The sequence below is a fragment of the Rhynchophorus ferrugineus genome, unplaced genomic scaffold, assembly GCF_030347505.1.
Source record: "Rhynchophorus ferrugineus isolate W39M unplaced genomic scaffold, kcgeb_rfMv2 rfM9, whole genome shotgun sequence".
Classification (NCBI taxonomy): Eukaryota; Metazoa; Arthropoda; class Insecta; order Coleoptera; family Curculionidae; genus Rhynchophorus; species Rhynchophorus ferrugineus.
The window spans coordinates 15,512,913-15,529,222 of NW_027472588.1; the positions used below are offsets into that span (position 1 = coordinate 15,512,913).

The following is a 16,310-nucleotide window of genomic DNA, read 5'->3' on the forward strand; positions in this document are numbered from 1 at the left end:
AATGCAGGAGAAGAAAGTGGTATCTACCGCCTGAAAGATGGTGGGTGTGGAAGAGTAGAAACATTACAATGAAGACCTGTTAATCCTTCTGTATGACTTCAATACTTCGACACTGTTACAGTCTGACATCTGTAAGCTTGAGATCTTTTATTAACGATGGTTAAGACAAATTATTCATGTTTCTCTCCGAGATCTTATGAGAAATGAAGTAATCCGTCTGCCAAGATGCGACAATCAGTGCACAGTTGAGGAACAAATTCAGAAATAGATAATTTTTATGTACACTTCCATTGTAATCACACTTAGATTAGCTATAGTTGGGATGGTGGCTAATCAACAATCACACAAATATTGTGTTTAGTGAAGAGGAACTAAAAGCTTTATAAAAATACATTTATTTTCACATTTAGATCGATATTTTGCATCAGCGATGCAGAATGACCTCCACAGCATCCCAACGTCGACCCATCCCAATTGGAAAACCCTATATTTTAATAATCATAGTTAGTGAATCCAATATTTTAACAATGTTTTCCTTCACTTGTACTTGTCCGCGTATATTTCTTCATCCGTCATAATATTTATCTGTTTCTTCATTCCCTTTCGAACTATATATTTAAATCTGATCTTATCTCAAATCATCTTTAAACCTAGAGTGCTACTTACAGCTTTCTCTTAAGAAAAGCGGAAAGTGTTGGGCTTCTGGAAGTGTCAGTGTTAACGGTGCTGTCGAATTCGAAAGTTTGAACATGTTCTCAGCAATTATTAAACTTTACACAACCGCTCAAACCGCCCAATTTGATTTGGAGGAGATCGTGTTGATGGTCAGTTTATGGTAATTTAATTCATCAATCACCTGTTAAAGCTTATGATGGTATCAGTAAAAATGAATATTCTGGAAAACAAAAAAGTTCAAAGACAATTGCAAACATCATTGAACATGAATCGAGCTCAAATACATAGTGAACTTAGTCCTTTACAGTTTAGAAAAGACGTTGAAAAAAAAATAAAATCGGTATTACGAATTATAAATGGGCTCACCAAACCGTCGATTAGTCCAGGAAAACCACTATCATCATCGGAACTCCAATACACCTTTGATGATATTATCAATGAGTGCAATTAGTGATATTAGCAAGAGATAACTGCTGTAAAAAAATTCAGCAATATCATATAATATACAGAAAGTTATTGTGGTGTACATCAACCCAAAGATTTTTAAAATTCAAGAAGGAAATTATGACCTCCCTTCAGATCATTACTTGTTCTAATCAAAAAAGTGAAGCCTGGCTAATTCATGTCTTCAATGTGCTGTAAGAATTGGCTCAGATGGGTAGATCAATAGCAAAAATTATAAATAATCTACTACATATATAACTAATACATAATATATATATTTTTATCTCTACAATATAGTAAATAATATAAGATATAATATAATAAATAATATAAAATATAATTTAAAAAATATCATATATGTGCCAATTCAAAATAAGCACAAAACCATTGTTTTAACCGTACATTATTAATTTACAAAAAGTAATTAATTACATACTTGTATGTATTTGTAATAATAATGTTTTTCAGCAAAAAATTGAACTGGAACAAATCGCTCAAAAAAGAAGCAATTGGTTGGCTTGGGCTGGTTTGGGTATGATGTCCGTGCAATTTGGAATCTTGGCCAGATTGACATGGTGGGAATACTCATGGGATATTATGGAGCCAGTTACGTATTTTGTCACATACGGTACGGCTATGGCATGTTATGCCTACTTTGTACTTACCAAAGAAGTAAGTAACTAGACCTAATGTAGAGAAGAATTATTATTTCGCATAATTTTAAACATCTTTTAACATTAAAATCGTTTATAATAATGTTTAACTTTATTTGCAGGAATATATATTGGGCGATGTGAAAGATCGTCAACATTTACTGACCGTACACAAGAAAGCGAAAAAAACAGGTTTAGATCTGGACAAATATAACTACCTCAAGGATGAGATGTACAAAGTCGAATACAAATTGAAGAAGCTACGAAATCCTCTAAAGTTGAACTTGCCTTCTAAAACCAACAAGTCAACAAATGTAGATAGTTCTACTGCAGAAAAGAAAGCGGACAAAAACTCATAACAAATTTTTACTATTAATCAACCACCTTCCTATTAGCTTGCGTTTGCTTTCGAAAATTCAATTCCTAGGAGAAACCGTTAAAAATGCGGTATTTTGAAACTAATCGTCCATAAATTATTTATTTATTCTTCATATTTACAATATAAGACTTTATAGGAAATTTAATGTAACATTTTACGCCAGGTTTTAATTTGAATTTGAAGAAAAACGATATTCAGAAGATCAAATGATTTATGTATTCCTGGCGATGTTTTAATAAGGATTGTTGAGAGCTCAAACTAGTTTTAATTATTTAATAACTTAGATATATATTTAGCATCAATTTCTGTATTTATTTTCATCGTTTTATGCATTAATTTGTTAAATGGTAATTATGTTCAGGTAAACAAACACTCGTATTTAAAATATTAAGGAAAGTGCCAAATGCAACATTATTTTGATGTTCTAGAACGGCTACATACAAAAGTAACAAATGATATGATGCACAGTAACAATAGGATTTCATATTATAGATTTCTCTTATCAAATACAAATACCTCATAAAACAAAGTTTCAATAAAAATTTTATTAACTATGAACATATGCAACATGAAATCCTACAAAACACCTAGTTTAGAGAATAATGCAGTTGAAGTAAAATTGTACATATTCACATTTTAAGCTTCATATATCATTGTTTTATGTTAAAATAATGAATACACTAGACCAATAAATAAGAACAATTTGTTAGTTAATGATCGTTATCATATCCCTATAAACGAATAAAACAATGATACACCAACTGTTGCTTGATAGAAATTAATCGAATTTAGTGAATCAGGAAAGTTTCTTCGTCACTTTTATACGCATTTTGTCACATTAGAAATTAACAAAAATAAAATTAATAATTCTTCAAACAACTCTTTAAGAACTCCGTCCTTCTTAGAGATCTTCTTTTTATATAGGCTTTCTTCTTTCCTCCTTTTATTGAAAGGGCTTCAGTTTCACCTTCAAATTTCAGTGAAGATATAGATTTATTATTCCATTGTATTCATAATAATTGAGATTATTATTGAAATAAACATAATTATTGAAGTATGTTGAAGGTGAAGCTAAACTTTATATTCCCAATGTAAATAGTGTTTTTAACTTACGCCGCTTTCTTCAAGCATCTGGCTCTGTTTCAAATGCACTGTATAATAAGCACTATTTGCTGTGATTCGAAACTGTTTTTATACATGTATTAACATGAGGAACAATCATATTTGCATAGGATTATCTATATAACTGTAACGATTTTTATTTGTTGACGATATATAGACATTTTAAGCTATAATTATTATATATGCCAATCATATACAAGTTTAGTGAGACGTAGCATTTTCTCGATTTGAAAAGAAACAAACGACTGCTTTATAGGTGTTCTTTCGTGTGTTGGTCTGTTAGGATATAATTATAAAATGATTAGTAAACGAAACGTATTTTTTGCGGTGTTTATTTGGGATATGTATTTTTATTTACATTTCATTATAATATATTGTTGAACTGTATATATTATAAATAAATTATATTTGTTGCCAATATGTAAAATTCGTATTATTTTGAACTTACCTATAGATTTATATTAGTATAACCCCTTTAACAAATTGTGGATCATATATTAATCAACCAATATCATATTATCGATATAATTAATGGGCTGGAGAAAAACATCAATGTTGTATAACAATTTGCCATTTTTATTATGATATAACAATAATACCGTCTCTGTAAAATTACCAAGACTTCTGAACGAAAATATGAATAAAGTGGCGCTCTGAAAACTGACTTTACACCATTAAGAAAGTTTTGCAGGGACTGGAACAAGTGGATGTCGGGTGGGGTAAAATCTGTGTCATATGATGCATCAAAACTTCCCAGCCTATCTCGCCCCAATTGTTGGCGAGCGACTAAATATACAAATAACATTAGTTGTTGACGGTAGATAGTGAATTAATGATCTGACCAGGTTGAAATAACTAATAATGAACAATCCCACCAAATACTTGATATCACCTTCGTTGGTGTAAATGCGAACTTTACAATCGTTCATGAAGTTTGTGTAAACTTCGGCCATGATAATTTTTCTCACATTGTTGCCTTATAACAATATAACTTTTCGTCGCTCGTAATCATTTACATCAAGTAAAAACTTGATCCATTAAGTGTTTTGCTGGTTGTATATGCAGAACCCATCAGGGCTTCTTTTACTACTCAGATATTATTTGAAAACTGCTTCTTGGTCGACATTTATTTCCATAGAAATGTGAACCTAAATAATTTTAGTCGATATGGCTTACACGAACAAGTATTAGTAGAGATATGCAACTGAAAAGCCTTCTAACGCGAAAAACTCCAAGAGTATTATATGATAATTCAAAGTGCAAAGAATAAAGGAACTTGGCAATGATATGTGTTTAAGTTCTTCCAACATATCTAGAAAAGTTTTTACCATATGGTATTTCCACGACCAAGTTGTTACCTATATTTTGGTGAGAGTCTTTCTGGTTGGAAGATATGGATATATATTACTATTTATTATAAACTATTATTACCTAATTTGGTACATTTCCCTTTATGAATTTATCTGGTTATATTCCTTGATGTCTATTATATAATGGTGTCCGTTTATCCCTCAACTTATATTTAATTTGTTTATATTTATATTTTTATTAATAGAATACAATAAATTGAGCGAACTTATGTTAAATGATAAACTTTAACAAAAAAAAATTTGTACATTAAGGTTTGAATAACCACATTACATCTACAGAAGAGTAAATCTATTATACTAAACTAGTCACCTACATTCTGATATGGAATTTACTTTCAAACAAAAGTGAGATATACATAATTTAATAATACATAAACTTGAATTGTTATTTTCTTATAAATTGAAACTGAATTGTTTTATTTTCAATGGTTTATCCAAATGTCGTTATTTTCTCCGCGGCCAACGTCCCTACTTAAAGGTTATGTTGTTGATAGATTTTCAACCTTATGATACGACGCTTACATGTTCTTTTCAAACTTCAAACCAAAAAATCTCCGGGTTTCGACGGAATATCGATTACCCAATTAAAATCGCTCCCACATAAGCAGCTCGCGGAAATGGCAAACATCATTAGCTCCATCATGAGGCTGCAACATTTCGCAACATAGCGATTATTCCCAAGAAAGGAGCAAAATCATCTCCATCTGACTACAGGCCCATGAGCCATCACAGTGCCATTTTGAAACTTGCCTCTGCGCTCTCAATTCTTCCACAAACGAAAACAACATCATTCCTGAAGAACAATTCGGCTATCACGCTCACTATTAATCTGGCCGCACATCTCCATCATGCTCTTGGCAAAATGCGTGCCGTTAGGCCTCCCAGAAGACCTAACCGCTCTCATCAAGTCCTATCTATCGGACAGATATTTCCAGGCCAAGATCAGGAAAACACTTTCCAGGCGAAAACAAATCAACGCTGGCGTTCCTCAAGGTTCCCTGCTAGCACCAGCTTTATTTAACCTTTTTATTTCAGATCTGCCGAGAAAAGAGCACATTGATGTTGCGATTTACGGCGACGACACTGCTTTTTTCACGGCCTCCAGGCTCGAGGTTACCATTCAAGAACGTTTACAGAAACAGCTCGTTCATGCGGTCAAGTGGTTCGAAATCTGGAGGTTGAAAATCATCCCCCTTGAACACCTAGGCCATCATTTTCCTTAAGAAGCGTTACGCACTGCGCGTCTCGCAACTTAAGATCGACACCACAAAAATTCCATGGTTGGATAACGTCACGTACCTAGGTCGACCGACGGTTGGGTTGGCATTCCCAATTCTAGAAAGCAATCTAAAAAGGTTCGGGGATAACAAATCTGCTATCTTCTATGATCTGCCCTTCTAGCAGACTTCCCATCTCCATCAAATGCTTTTTATGTTAACTCGGTCCGTATTATTCTACGGATCTAATGTCTACTTCACCCAACCAAGTGAAATGGCTTCAAGTTTTCTAAAATAAACTCCTCAGAAGAATCTTAAACGCTCCATGATTTGTAAGAAATAGTCATATTTACAGGGAAACTGACACTGTAGAAATCAAGCACTTAATATCTCAATCCTCTCACAAACATCAGCTCAAGTTCTTAACACAGCATCCAGTCATGTGTTAATTCAAGTTAGCGAATCTATAGTTAATTGCACTATCTGTTTTTTCGCCGGGTTCTCGTGCCCAATAGCGGCTGCCTGGTTAGCGTGTACCATATCCCCGAATTTAATGCAGTAGCAGTAGCGACCCACAGGGATCAACTATGAGGCGGTTTCGATTTAGTAATTGGTAAACTTAGAGGCACATAACTTGGTCCAACTTGTTACTCCAGGGCAAGTTTCCTTGACCAAGTATGCGTCATTTCACCGTCTGGTTTTAGACCAGAACAAAAAAAATGTTCATTTATTGAATGAAAAAATTATCAGAAAATTTATATATATATATATATATATATATATATATATATATATATATGTGTGTGTGTGTGTGTGTGTGTATAATACTTATACCTAACATCGGAATCAAATCCAAAAAATATATAAAATAAATTTATACGTTATTTATTGTTCGTTTATATATGCCATAATGAAATAACTAATATTCAAATTGCATTTTATATATTATGTATTTTCATAAACACAATTTATTAAACATAACATGAATGTTTACAATTGACCTGAATTAAAATATATATGGAATGTCAAAACTAAAAAATACTTGAAGGTAATGATATGCTGTTAAAAGGGGACTTGCCAGCTCAACCATATTTTTCAAGTCTTTTATAATTCAGTCCTGCACCAAAAAAATACGTTCTACGTTGACAATAGTATTCAGTGGCCTATATGATGTGATATTTTATGGTGCATTATAAGTATGTCCTATTTCATCTCTATTAACATTAGGAGAAATGTCAGAACTTTTGTTTGCCATAAATATCCGATCAAAATATCGCTTCCATGGTAACTTGCCATAAAGTATCTTGGCTCTCTCGTGATTAACTTCCTCAAAGTCGTTTTTCAAACAACCAAATACGACAAACATAAAGAATATTAAAAAATAGGGAAGTACTGTGAACGAAATGATTGTCAATAGACAAACACACTGCCACAGTAAATGAGTAAAACGTATCTTGTTTGGAACACTGAATCCCAGATTTTCCCCGTTTCCGAATAATGGTGGAATAAGACAACCGAAGAAACTACAAACTAAATAAATGCTGATTATATTGCAACAGTCTTCGAGGGGTGAATAATGAACGAGGTGAGTGGAGAGAAAGAAAATTGAGGAACCAAATGCAGCTATTCCAAAGCTACTGACGGGATTATAAATATCTATACCGGCAGACACCGTGATAAAGCCGGCTAAACCTCCCTGCAAACATTTAATAACTCTCCAATATTTATACATATCTTTGGATTTGAGTGTTTGTAGCAATGTAGTTATCAGAATTCCTGCTGCTACAGATAATAAACTATTCACTGATATTTTGCTAACGTGATCTTTTATTTCTCGATGCGACTCATAATATTCAGATGGTAAAAGGAATCCCATATGCCCGATGATAATGAAAAAATATCCAGTTACTGTTCCACTAACGTATTCTTTCCCCAAAGAAAACCGATCTATATCTTTAATTTTCACAATACGACGACCAAGGAAGATAGTACCTATTAACCCTATAGTAGCCGATGGTAGATATACGACAATATTGCCCCCGTAATCTTTCACAGAAACTCTTTTGCCTAAAAGAGTGAATTGCGTCATCCACCCATGTTTACTCCAGCACCAGCAAATTAATAGTGGTATAAATAAGCCACTGGATAAAACTGTTATGGTCAGTATAGGTAACTGTCTTAATCTGGCAATCAATAAACTGCAGCTGATAGCAGTGCTAATGAGACATGCCGAAAATCCTATAAGGTATAAACGATAAATAATATTAGTATCATAATTTATATTTCAAGCTTCACAAACTAATGTTAAATTTATTTACCTATGGTAGCGGAATTCAGGTCGGCAATTTCTGAACCAATAAATTCACCATAGTTGATAAAACCATAAAGAGTTGCTTTGCCGTAAGATAAATAAAAACCGGCGAAGCCATACGTCAAAATAGTCATTGCTATTTCCACAATATTACGAAATATGATAATATAAACATTTTCAACTGGTATACTCCCTACTTGTACCAATATGAATCCAATTCTTAATAACATAACTACAACTACATGTATTATAATCAAATACAAAATTTTACCTTTACATTTACCACAAATAATACGACTTGCCGATGTAATTGATATGCCATACCAAAATGTCTTCTCAGTAATTTGATCAGTAGTTGAATTAACTATAAGCAAGTCTAATGATTTTTTATCATAATTTTCCAAATGTTCAAAATATTGCATTATTTACTTCATAAGCTGACTTATAATCTATGTCATTACAACTAATAAATCATTAACAATTAATATGTGGCAAATATTATTTACCTAAAAGATGTAATATTCAGATTTGTAGTGATGATTTTACATTAACTCAAGGAATTTTCACACACTTATTTAAATATACATACATTAATTATACATTAATAAATACACATATTTAAATCATTGACCTAATACAAAATGAATAAATAAAACAATATGAAATTAGACATAGGTATTTTTATTTTATTGTACATATATTACAACAGATAAGTAGTTTCAATATCAAGGAAAATCTTTAAACATAAAAACTAAAATATGTACATATTTTCAAGATTACTAGCTTATTCGCTTTTCTAACTAAAAAAGAGATTCAAGATATATAAAAACAAAGTCTGACTTAAAGGTTTTGCATGTAAGAAAATAAAACTGTATTTTCAACGAATAATACATTTTGTTTCAATGCTAAGGATTTAATAACTGCACTATCAAAATATGATTTTTGAAAATGTCCATTAATTGGCAAAACTAAATTAAACTCTTTGGTATTACTTAATGTATCAATTTGAATATTTTTATGGAGTATGAGAAGTGGTTTGTCTTTTTCGATTGATCTTTCAAAACTACTTATATCCTTTATAATGTCAACTAAAGGGAAGTTAGTTAATAACAATTTATTATTCTTAGTCATATCTATATAAAAGTCTTTCACATTGTAATTTTTTGCGTGCATTTTATTACTTGTTTTGGATGATTTACACATGGTTTTTTTTCGCAGATTCTTAATACAAGGAACCACATATTCTTGCAAAATTAATGGTCTTCTAATGGTCCGTTTCTTTCGCCTTTTCCTTTTTAAAGCTGTATTGTTTCCGTTTAAAATAACAACCTTTTTCATAATTAATAAATCACTATCATAGTTGCATTTCACTTTTTGTTTTGGTTTGGGTGATGGTTTTTGGCTTATAGAAATATTATTTCTAATAGTATTCAGCTGCGTTATTTTTTTGCTTAATATTACATTACAGTGTTGGAGTAAGGCCTCACATTTCTTTACTAGTCCTAATGTCAACTTCTGTTCATATAAACTGAACCCATTTAAAATATTCTTCTTTGAGGAAAACCAATTATGTTTGGTATCATTTAATTGGTAATGTACGAGTTCTTGCATACTATTTGTCTTCATGGTTATTTTTAAGCTTGGTGGTAATTTCATAATTTATGTTACTTTATTCTATAAATACGCTATTACAAAGGTTTGCTACTATTAGTCCAACATTTCACTCTGTACTGATCACTGTAACTTTTGAGTACTACTATTCAGTAAATCACTGCAATATTTTATATAATTCTTTTATTTTTATATATTAGTTTTATATTTATATATAACACTAACTCTGCATTTAATATAAGCACATAGTGTCTTACTTAAAAATATTCATTGGTATTTATAAAATGTTTTTGTATAACCAAAGTTTTCCGTTTTTAATTTCAAACGCAAAACATTAGTATGTTGGATATTAAACGAATAATCGAAATATATCGATTATTATTTAGTTCGTTTATTCAATCATAATAATTTTATGGATTTTGTTACATACCAGTGTGAATCTACTGATTCATTGATTCTGCTGTATTGATTAAGACTTTATGTGATAAGTAACCATTTTTTTAGCTCATGGGTAAGTACGATTTAACATAATAAGAGATTACGTGAATTATTACTCGATTATATCGAACGATATTTCGATATACAAATCGATTATGGTTAACGATATGGTAACGAAATATTTTTTAGGTTTGGTCATGATGAGTTGGTGTATATTTTAGATAGACATAACATTTTCGAAGTAAAATTAAAATATGTTTTGTTCCCAAATCAAAACCTATTCGTATAGTTCGTCCGAAATAGCAATGAACCTCGTCATTACGACGTCAAATTTATTACCAATTGGAGATTGTAAATTAGTTTTAAAATCATACGGTATTCTCCTCATTTAATTCTAGTTAATATTTTTGATTATTTCAATATGAAAACAATATTATTACATAACATTAGTGATATTTAGTATAGATCAATATTTTTAGCCAATGCAATTATGATGCCTAATTTAACATACTTAATTATAAGGAATTATAAATCCGCTTTTTTTAATTAACAATTTTATTCTATCGTTTATCGATTTATATATCTTATCGACAGTATATTAAATTAGTGTTGATTATAATCGATAGCATCTAAAAATCGTTTGAAATATTTGATTAATTCGGTTATATTCAAGTTTATACAACGCACAATACACATTGGGTTAGTTTATATTGGGTTTTATACATTCTGTTGTAATTACATTACTTTATAAAATTATATTTTTAAAAGTTTAATTTGCTAAAATAATAAATTAATCTATTTTTTAAATTTTTCTTCGTTCTTTATATATTTTTATTTTATCTTTATATTAGATATAAGAGAGAGATTCTATACAAAATAATTTTAACAGGGCATACTGATCCAGGCGATTCGAATCGATTCACAAAATATAGATATATAGAGATATTTAGAAAATTTAAAATATGAGTAAGAATATCTATATATATTTTATTATCGATATTAGTTTCAGAATATATATATATTTTCAGACCAAGGTCTTATTTGGCCCGCGGCGTAATAAATCGAAGGCAGACATTTTTAAATATCGATATATCGATATTTTCAATTCGATTACATAAGTTCAAATATAACCATAGTATTCCATGTACATAACCTTAATTTATTTCCTTTATTAGGTGACTAAAATGTTGGGTAAATATTTATTAACGAATGTTAAGAAGTGTTTTATTCGCCAAGTAAAATTACAAAAATACAACATTGCAGTTAGATTTATGTTTTTTTTTTCAGTTTAGTTCTCATAATAATTATCCTAAAAGAATATTTTCTGGAATACAACCAACTGGATCTATACACTTAGGTAACTATTTGGGAGCAATTGCACAATGGATAAAACTTCAACAAGAAAACGAGAACTTAATTCTAAGTATCGCTGATTTGCATTCAATTACTCTTCCACATGTATTCATGTTTTCGAAAGAAAAATGTCTTTAATCTTAGGTGTATTGTTTTTAGGATCCCGAAAAGCTGTCTCAAAATATTTTTGAATTAACAGCTACTTTATTAGCATGTGGTATAAATACACAAAAAACGATTTTGTTTCAACAATCCACTGTACATACACATGCAGAATTATCTTGGTGTTTAGGATGTATCACTACTATGGCTAGGTTTGGCATGTTAGTTTTATAGTGTTATCAGTTTTCAACTAATATTTTAGGTTAGCACATTTACCACAATATAAAGAAAAATCTGTAGAATTAAAGGATATACCATTGGGTTTATTTGTATATCCTGTTTTACAAGCAGCAGATATTCTCGCATATAAGTTAGTGCCTATACAATATAGAAACGTTTGATTTGAGGTTATTTTGAGCAGTGACTGTATAACATTTTAGAGCAACACATGTTCCTGTTGGAGAAGATCAGGTTCAACAAATTCAATTAGCGCAAGAATTAACTCGAATATTTAATCACAAGTTTGGTCAGACTTTTCCCACACCTCATACACTAATTACGTGTAACTGTTGTTCCTCTATTAAAGTAATAATTTTATTTAAATTTTCATGCTTTTTTTAGCCAGTGAATATGGAAGAATAAAAAGTCTTAGAAATCCTACAAAGAAAATGTCAAAATCTGATCCTGATATCAAGAGCAGGATATGCTTAACTGACAGTACAGATGATATAGTGAATAAAATTAAAAAGGCTGTAACGGATTTTACTTCAGAGGTAATATATACTGATGTTTTATCTAATATAGAGTTTAAAGTAAAGATGTTTTCAGGTGACATTTAATCCTGAAGAAAGACCAGGAGTCTCAAATTTGATTAGTATTCATTCATTTGTAACTAATAAGTCTGTTGATGATATATGTAGAGAAGCTGAGAATTTAAATACGGGACAGTAAGTTTGCTATTATTTAATTAATTATTATTGTTTACGATTTGAAATAATATATATGAGGTTTATAAAAAGTGCATATATTTTTTTAAATTACTAATTATACTCAAAAATAAGGTAATATTATTTTTTAGTAAGTAGATTTATAGTTTAATATAGATTAGTGAGTAACTAGTAAGTAACAAGTAATATTAACTATTGAATAAAATAGGTACAAAATGGTGGTAGCTGATGCAGTAGTGTCTTATATTAAGCCTATACAAGAATCAATATCCAGATATCTTGATGATAAGACATACCTGGTAGGAATTTTGGAGGAAGGGAGGGATAAAGCATTTGGAATATCTCAAAATACCCTTGAGGAAGTTCACCAAAAAATGGGTTTAAAAGTCTTGTTGAAAGAGGCTACTAAAATAACAATGAAGAGTTGAGTTTTGTTATATTTTTTATTAAACAGTATTTATATTTACAAAATATTTGACTTTATATCATTAACATTTGAAATGTTAAATATATCAAATAATAGTATAAATTATTGAAACATATTTAAGTATTTTATTATCATAAATAATTTTTATTTACAATATGGTATTTTAACAAATAAAAATAATTAACAAGGATATAATCAATATGATAATGTTTTATTCCTTTTGCATGTATAAATGGATATAGTAGTTGTTGGGATGTCTTGGTGTAGCGTCAAACTGACGCATTTCAAGGGCTACGTTAATAGCTTGAAGAACATGATAGCTAATGAGATATTAATGAAAAGAAGTATAAGGACTAACTGTTGTTGGTACACCCATTCCTAAAATATAAGCAACATAAATTAACAGATATACAAAATGTTATGAAAAAATAGAAGTGAGTAAGTAGGGTGAACATAAAACCGTCGATTGTTACAATTAGGTATCCTTTAAACTAGTGCAGATAAATTAAATTAGGTGGGAAAAAAGTATGAAGTTTTAAAGATTTGTAGAGTAGTAGTGGGAGTGCATCAATAAAATGTTTCTTGGTATTGACATTTTGGTTCTGAATTTGAATAAAATTATTAAGACAAAATATTAGTGGAAATTGCCACGTGATTTTAAATAATTAAAAAAACTAAGTAAAAACATTAGAAAATCAAGTGGGCAGTGAATAAGTTATGAATTCTTTGGATTATTTTTCAAAACAATATCGTCCCACAATAGCATCGCCTATGCCAAGATTCTCTTCTATCTAATCATTTTTCAACTGTTATAATAATGTATTAATAGGCAGATTCTTATGCAAATAAAAACTATGGTCATGGTACAATATATGTTCTTAAAACCTACCCTAACTTGTGGGCTGACTAGATAGAGAAGCGGGTTCGCTCTAAGACGTTCTTGCTCGTCTATTTGCCTACGGATCTCTTCACGGCGAGCCGAACCTAATAAAGAGACTTCTTCCCTTGGCATTTGTCGTGTCGTCTTCGGTAATTCTTGTACATCGGGTAAAGACTTTTTGCGTTGAAGCGTTGTTTGTGTTGCCAGGATCTTAAAAATAATAATCTTTTAATGATGATTAAATTAAATTTATTTTGTAGTCAGAAAAATAATGATAGAGTTTTAATTATCTATCAAAATAATCGTTATTGTTGTTGTGCAAACCTTATTTTTACTTTTGTTTGAAATTATATGAAAATTAGATTAATTTGGACAATTCTACATGAAACGAACACGTCTGTTAATCGTGTTGCTTATAATTAAGAGTTAACCTCGGCTGGTGGTGTGTCGATCCAACTTTCTGACGCTCTCCGAGCCATCAAGGCTGGCGAGAACATCAGGTCTTCTTCATCGTCGTCGGCGGGTTGATACCACGGCATTTTCTTAGTTTCCTAACTGATCCTACGCTATACACACTAGTCCTGGTTTTATGTTATTGCACACTCATTATATAACACAGCGAACGACCCGCTTGTAAGACACCCCCCACCACCCGACCACCCTGAAGAGGGTGAAATGTTGATGGAGAACGAAAATCAACGACGAAAAACGGAAAATGCGATTACTAACGTCGAGCTCCTGTCTCGTGGACAGTTTTAGAAACGATGCAATGAGTTTAGAAGGTCAGGGGGTGGGGCAGAGAGGGGGGATATTAGACGACTACACGGAGGCTGGAGATATTTTAGTTAGTACGCCGAAACGACTATCCAGACTTGATCACAGCCAGAGTACAAATACCCCAGTTTCGCTGTTTATTTTTAAATCACTGAAATTTAAAAAAATATATAAACGTGTATTTTGCCAACTTTAAGAGTGTTTGGTTCTTAGGTTCTGTATTATATAGAATATTTAATGTGTTTATTATATAACAGTGTTTAAAATACTAACTATTTATATTTATTGTTATTTTATATTCTACAATATATAGGGTACAAGTTACAAAATGTGTAATGGTTTAGAAAACAAAAATTATTAATTTACTTGAAAATGTTATTTTATTTAACGGAAAGAAGAGGCAACAGGTTGAATGGTGATACAAAACGACACTGAGAATGAAAATAGACCAACCCGATTCACTTGTTCACCACTCAGGTAGTCACAAAAAAAAGATGACCAGATAGTCCGAGCTGTTTTACGTAACATCTCTCTCCTAAAGAACCGGCCTTTGGTTTTAAAGATCTTTAAAATAACACTGTTTCTCACCAATGATATCCCTTTTTGGTGACTCCAGATTTGTATAGTCTTCCTATCCATTCACCCTGAACTTCACGCTTCTGTTATAATTCCAGTTAATGTTATGTTAATTCACAGAAACTGCTTCTAGGTGGCTTTACATCTTGAACTGTGATGCATGTGCGGGGAATCCACGGACTAGGGGTGTTTTTCAAAGCTTGAACATTTCTTACTTGGAATATTTTATGAACTCCTTCACTTCACCTTTTGTGGCCTTACCTGCTACGATACTTTTGCCCGAACTCCACTTAACTATACCAAGAAACGCTCCAAGTAACTTTGGAGCGATTACCAATCCAACGTCAACCTCTCTCTTTTTCTTGATAATTAATTTGATTCCAGTTAATTGAATGAATTCAAAAGAAAACAGCCTTATGATTTCCCCGGAATCTTACCGACTGCGCTAATTATAAAATATGAAAGGGTTTAGAAATAGAAACTATACATTTACTTTAAAATACTATTTTATTTAATGGAAAGAAGATACGACTGGTTGAACGGCAATACAAAAAGGTAAAAACAGACCAACCCGTCTCACTCGGTCACCATTCACGTAGAAAAGAAAACAGTTGGTCGAATAGTCTGGGCCGTATTACATAACATTGATATGTGAATGAAGCAGAAGAATTTGTCGCTAGCTCCTAAAAAGACAAAAGCAGTCTTGGTCACCAGAATAAGAAAGGTAGGTTGCTTGATTTTTAAAATTGGAAATACAACAGTGGATACTAAAATGATATTTGCTGACCGGCCCTGTCCAAAACCGAGTAGAGACTACTTTCGACTATAATACACTCTTAGCACCTCACTTCAGTCCCAGAATGGCACGAGACGACAAAAAGTAGGTTCCTTATGCCAAAAATAGAATGTGTTTAATAAGTTACTTCAATTAGAATCTGCAATTCATATAGAACTATATCTACACAGGGAGTTGGAGTTATATGCATCCAGGTAGTATCGAGTAGCGAGAGGAGGGGGAGAATATGCTTAAT

The 16,310-nt window shown here is 31.2% G+C and overlaps 4 protein-coding genes across 6 annotated transcripts in view; 2 read left to right on the forward strand and 2 right to left on the reverse strand.

Moving 5' to 3' along the window:
- MCU (Mitochondrial calcium uniporter) overlaps nucleotides 1–3,693 on the forward strand; it is a 204,944-nt gene extending 201,251 nt beyond the window's left edge. For both annotated transcript variants that reach the window (XM_076413368.1, XM_076413366.1), the window contains exons 5-6: nucleotides 1,588–1,791; nucleotides 1,895–3,693. In XM_076413368.1, coding sequence (XP_076269483.1) covers nucleotides 1,588–1,791; nucleotides 1,895–2,131 — 441 coding nt within the window. In that variant the 3' untranslated portion in view covers nucleotides 2,132–3,693. The remainder of the gene's footprint in view (nucleotides 1–1,587; nucleotides 1,792–1,894) is intronic.
- A 3,236-nt stretch (nucleotides 3,694–6,929) lies between these two features.
- Nucleotides 6,930–8,375, reverse strand: LOC143202090 (ammonium transporter 2-like). The gene is made up of 2 exons (XM_076413365.1): nucleotides 8,179–8,375; nucleotides 6,930–8,098 (listed from the first exon to the last, which is right to left on the reverse strand). The coding sequence occupies exons 1-2, from the start codon at nucleotides 8,303–8,305 to the stop codon at nucleotides 7,041–7,043; spliced, it is 1,185 nt and encodes a 394-aa protein (XP_076269480.1). The 5' UTR covers nucleotides 8,306–8,375; the 3' UTR covers nucleotides 6,930–7,040.
- Nucleotides 8,376–11,315: 2,940 nt separating this feature from the next.
- Nucleotides 11,316–13,164, forward strand: TrpRS-m (Tryptophanyl-tRNA synthetase, mitochondrial). 2 transcript variants are annotated; one of them, XM_076413369.1, is made up of 8 exons: nucleotides 11,316–11,455; nucleotides 11,508–11,678; nucleotides 11,733–11,887; nucleotides 11,938–12,045; nucleotides 12,116–12,237; nucleotides 12,297–12,448; nucleotides 12,504–12,622; nucleotides 12,831–13,164. In XM_076413369.1, the coding sequence occupies exons 1-8, from the start codon at nucleotides 11,405–11,407 to the stop codon at nucleotides 13,048–13,050; spliced, it is 1,098 nt and encodes a 365-aa protein (XP_076269484.1). In that variant the 5' UTR covers nucleotides 11,316–11,404; the 3' UTR covers nucleotides 13,051–13,164. The 2 variants fall into 2 exon arrangements, with proteins under 2 accessions (XP_076269484.1, XP_076269485.1); XM_076413370.1 differs by having other exon boundaries at nucleotides 11,361–11,455; nucleotides 11,513–11,678.
- On the reverse strand, nucleotides 13,047–14,676 carry LOC143202098 (uncharacterized). Its single transcript, XM_076413375.1, has 3 exons — nucleotides 14,361–14,676; nucleotides 13,939–14,139; nucleotides 13,047–13,427 (listed from the first exon to the last, which is right to left on the reverse strand). The coding sequence occupies exons 1-3, from the start codon at nucleotides 14,466–14,468 to the stop codon at nucleotides 13,341–13,343; spliced, it is 396 nt and encodes a 131-aa protein (XP_076269490.1). The 5' UTR covers nucleotides 14,469–14,676; the 3' UTR covers nucleotides 13,047–13,340.
- Nucleotides 14,677–16,310: the final 1,634 nt, after the last annotated feature.

Bases quoted from the DNA above. Each gene is read 5' to 3' on its own strand.
- LOC143202090 (XM_076413365.1), bottom strand. From the start codon at position 8,305: ATGACTATTTTGACGTATGGCTTCGCCGGTTTTTATTTATCTTACGGC. The intron at 8,099-8,178 runs GTAAATAAATTT...TATACCTTATAG, and splicing joins CCTGAATTCCGCTACCATAG to GATTTTCGGCATGTCTCATT.
- TrpRS-m (XM_076413369.1), top strand. From the start codon at position 11,405: ATGTTGGGTAAATATTTATTAACGAATGTTAAGAAGTGTTTTATTCGC. The intron at 11,456-11,507 runs GTAAAATTACAA...TTTTTTTTTCAG, and splicing joins AGAAGTGTTTTATTCGCCAA to TTTAGTTCTCATAATAATTA. The intron at 12,449-12,503 runs GTAATATATACT...AGATGTTTTCAG, and splicing joins TAACGGATTTTACTTCAGAG to GTGACATTTAATCCTGAAGA.
- LOC143202098 (XM_076413375.1), bottom strand. From the start codon at position 14,468: ATGCCGTGGTATCAACCCGCCGACGACGATGAAGAAGACCTGATGTTC. The intron at 14,140-14,360 runs GTTAACTCTTAA...ATTATTTTTAAG, and splicing joins TCGACACACCACCAGCCGAG to ATCCTGGCAACACAAACAAC. The intron at 13,428-13,938 runs GTAGGTTTTAAG...CTTATATTTTAG, and splicing joins TAGTCAGCCCACAAGTTAGG to GAATGGGTGTACCAACAACA.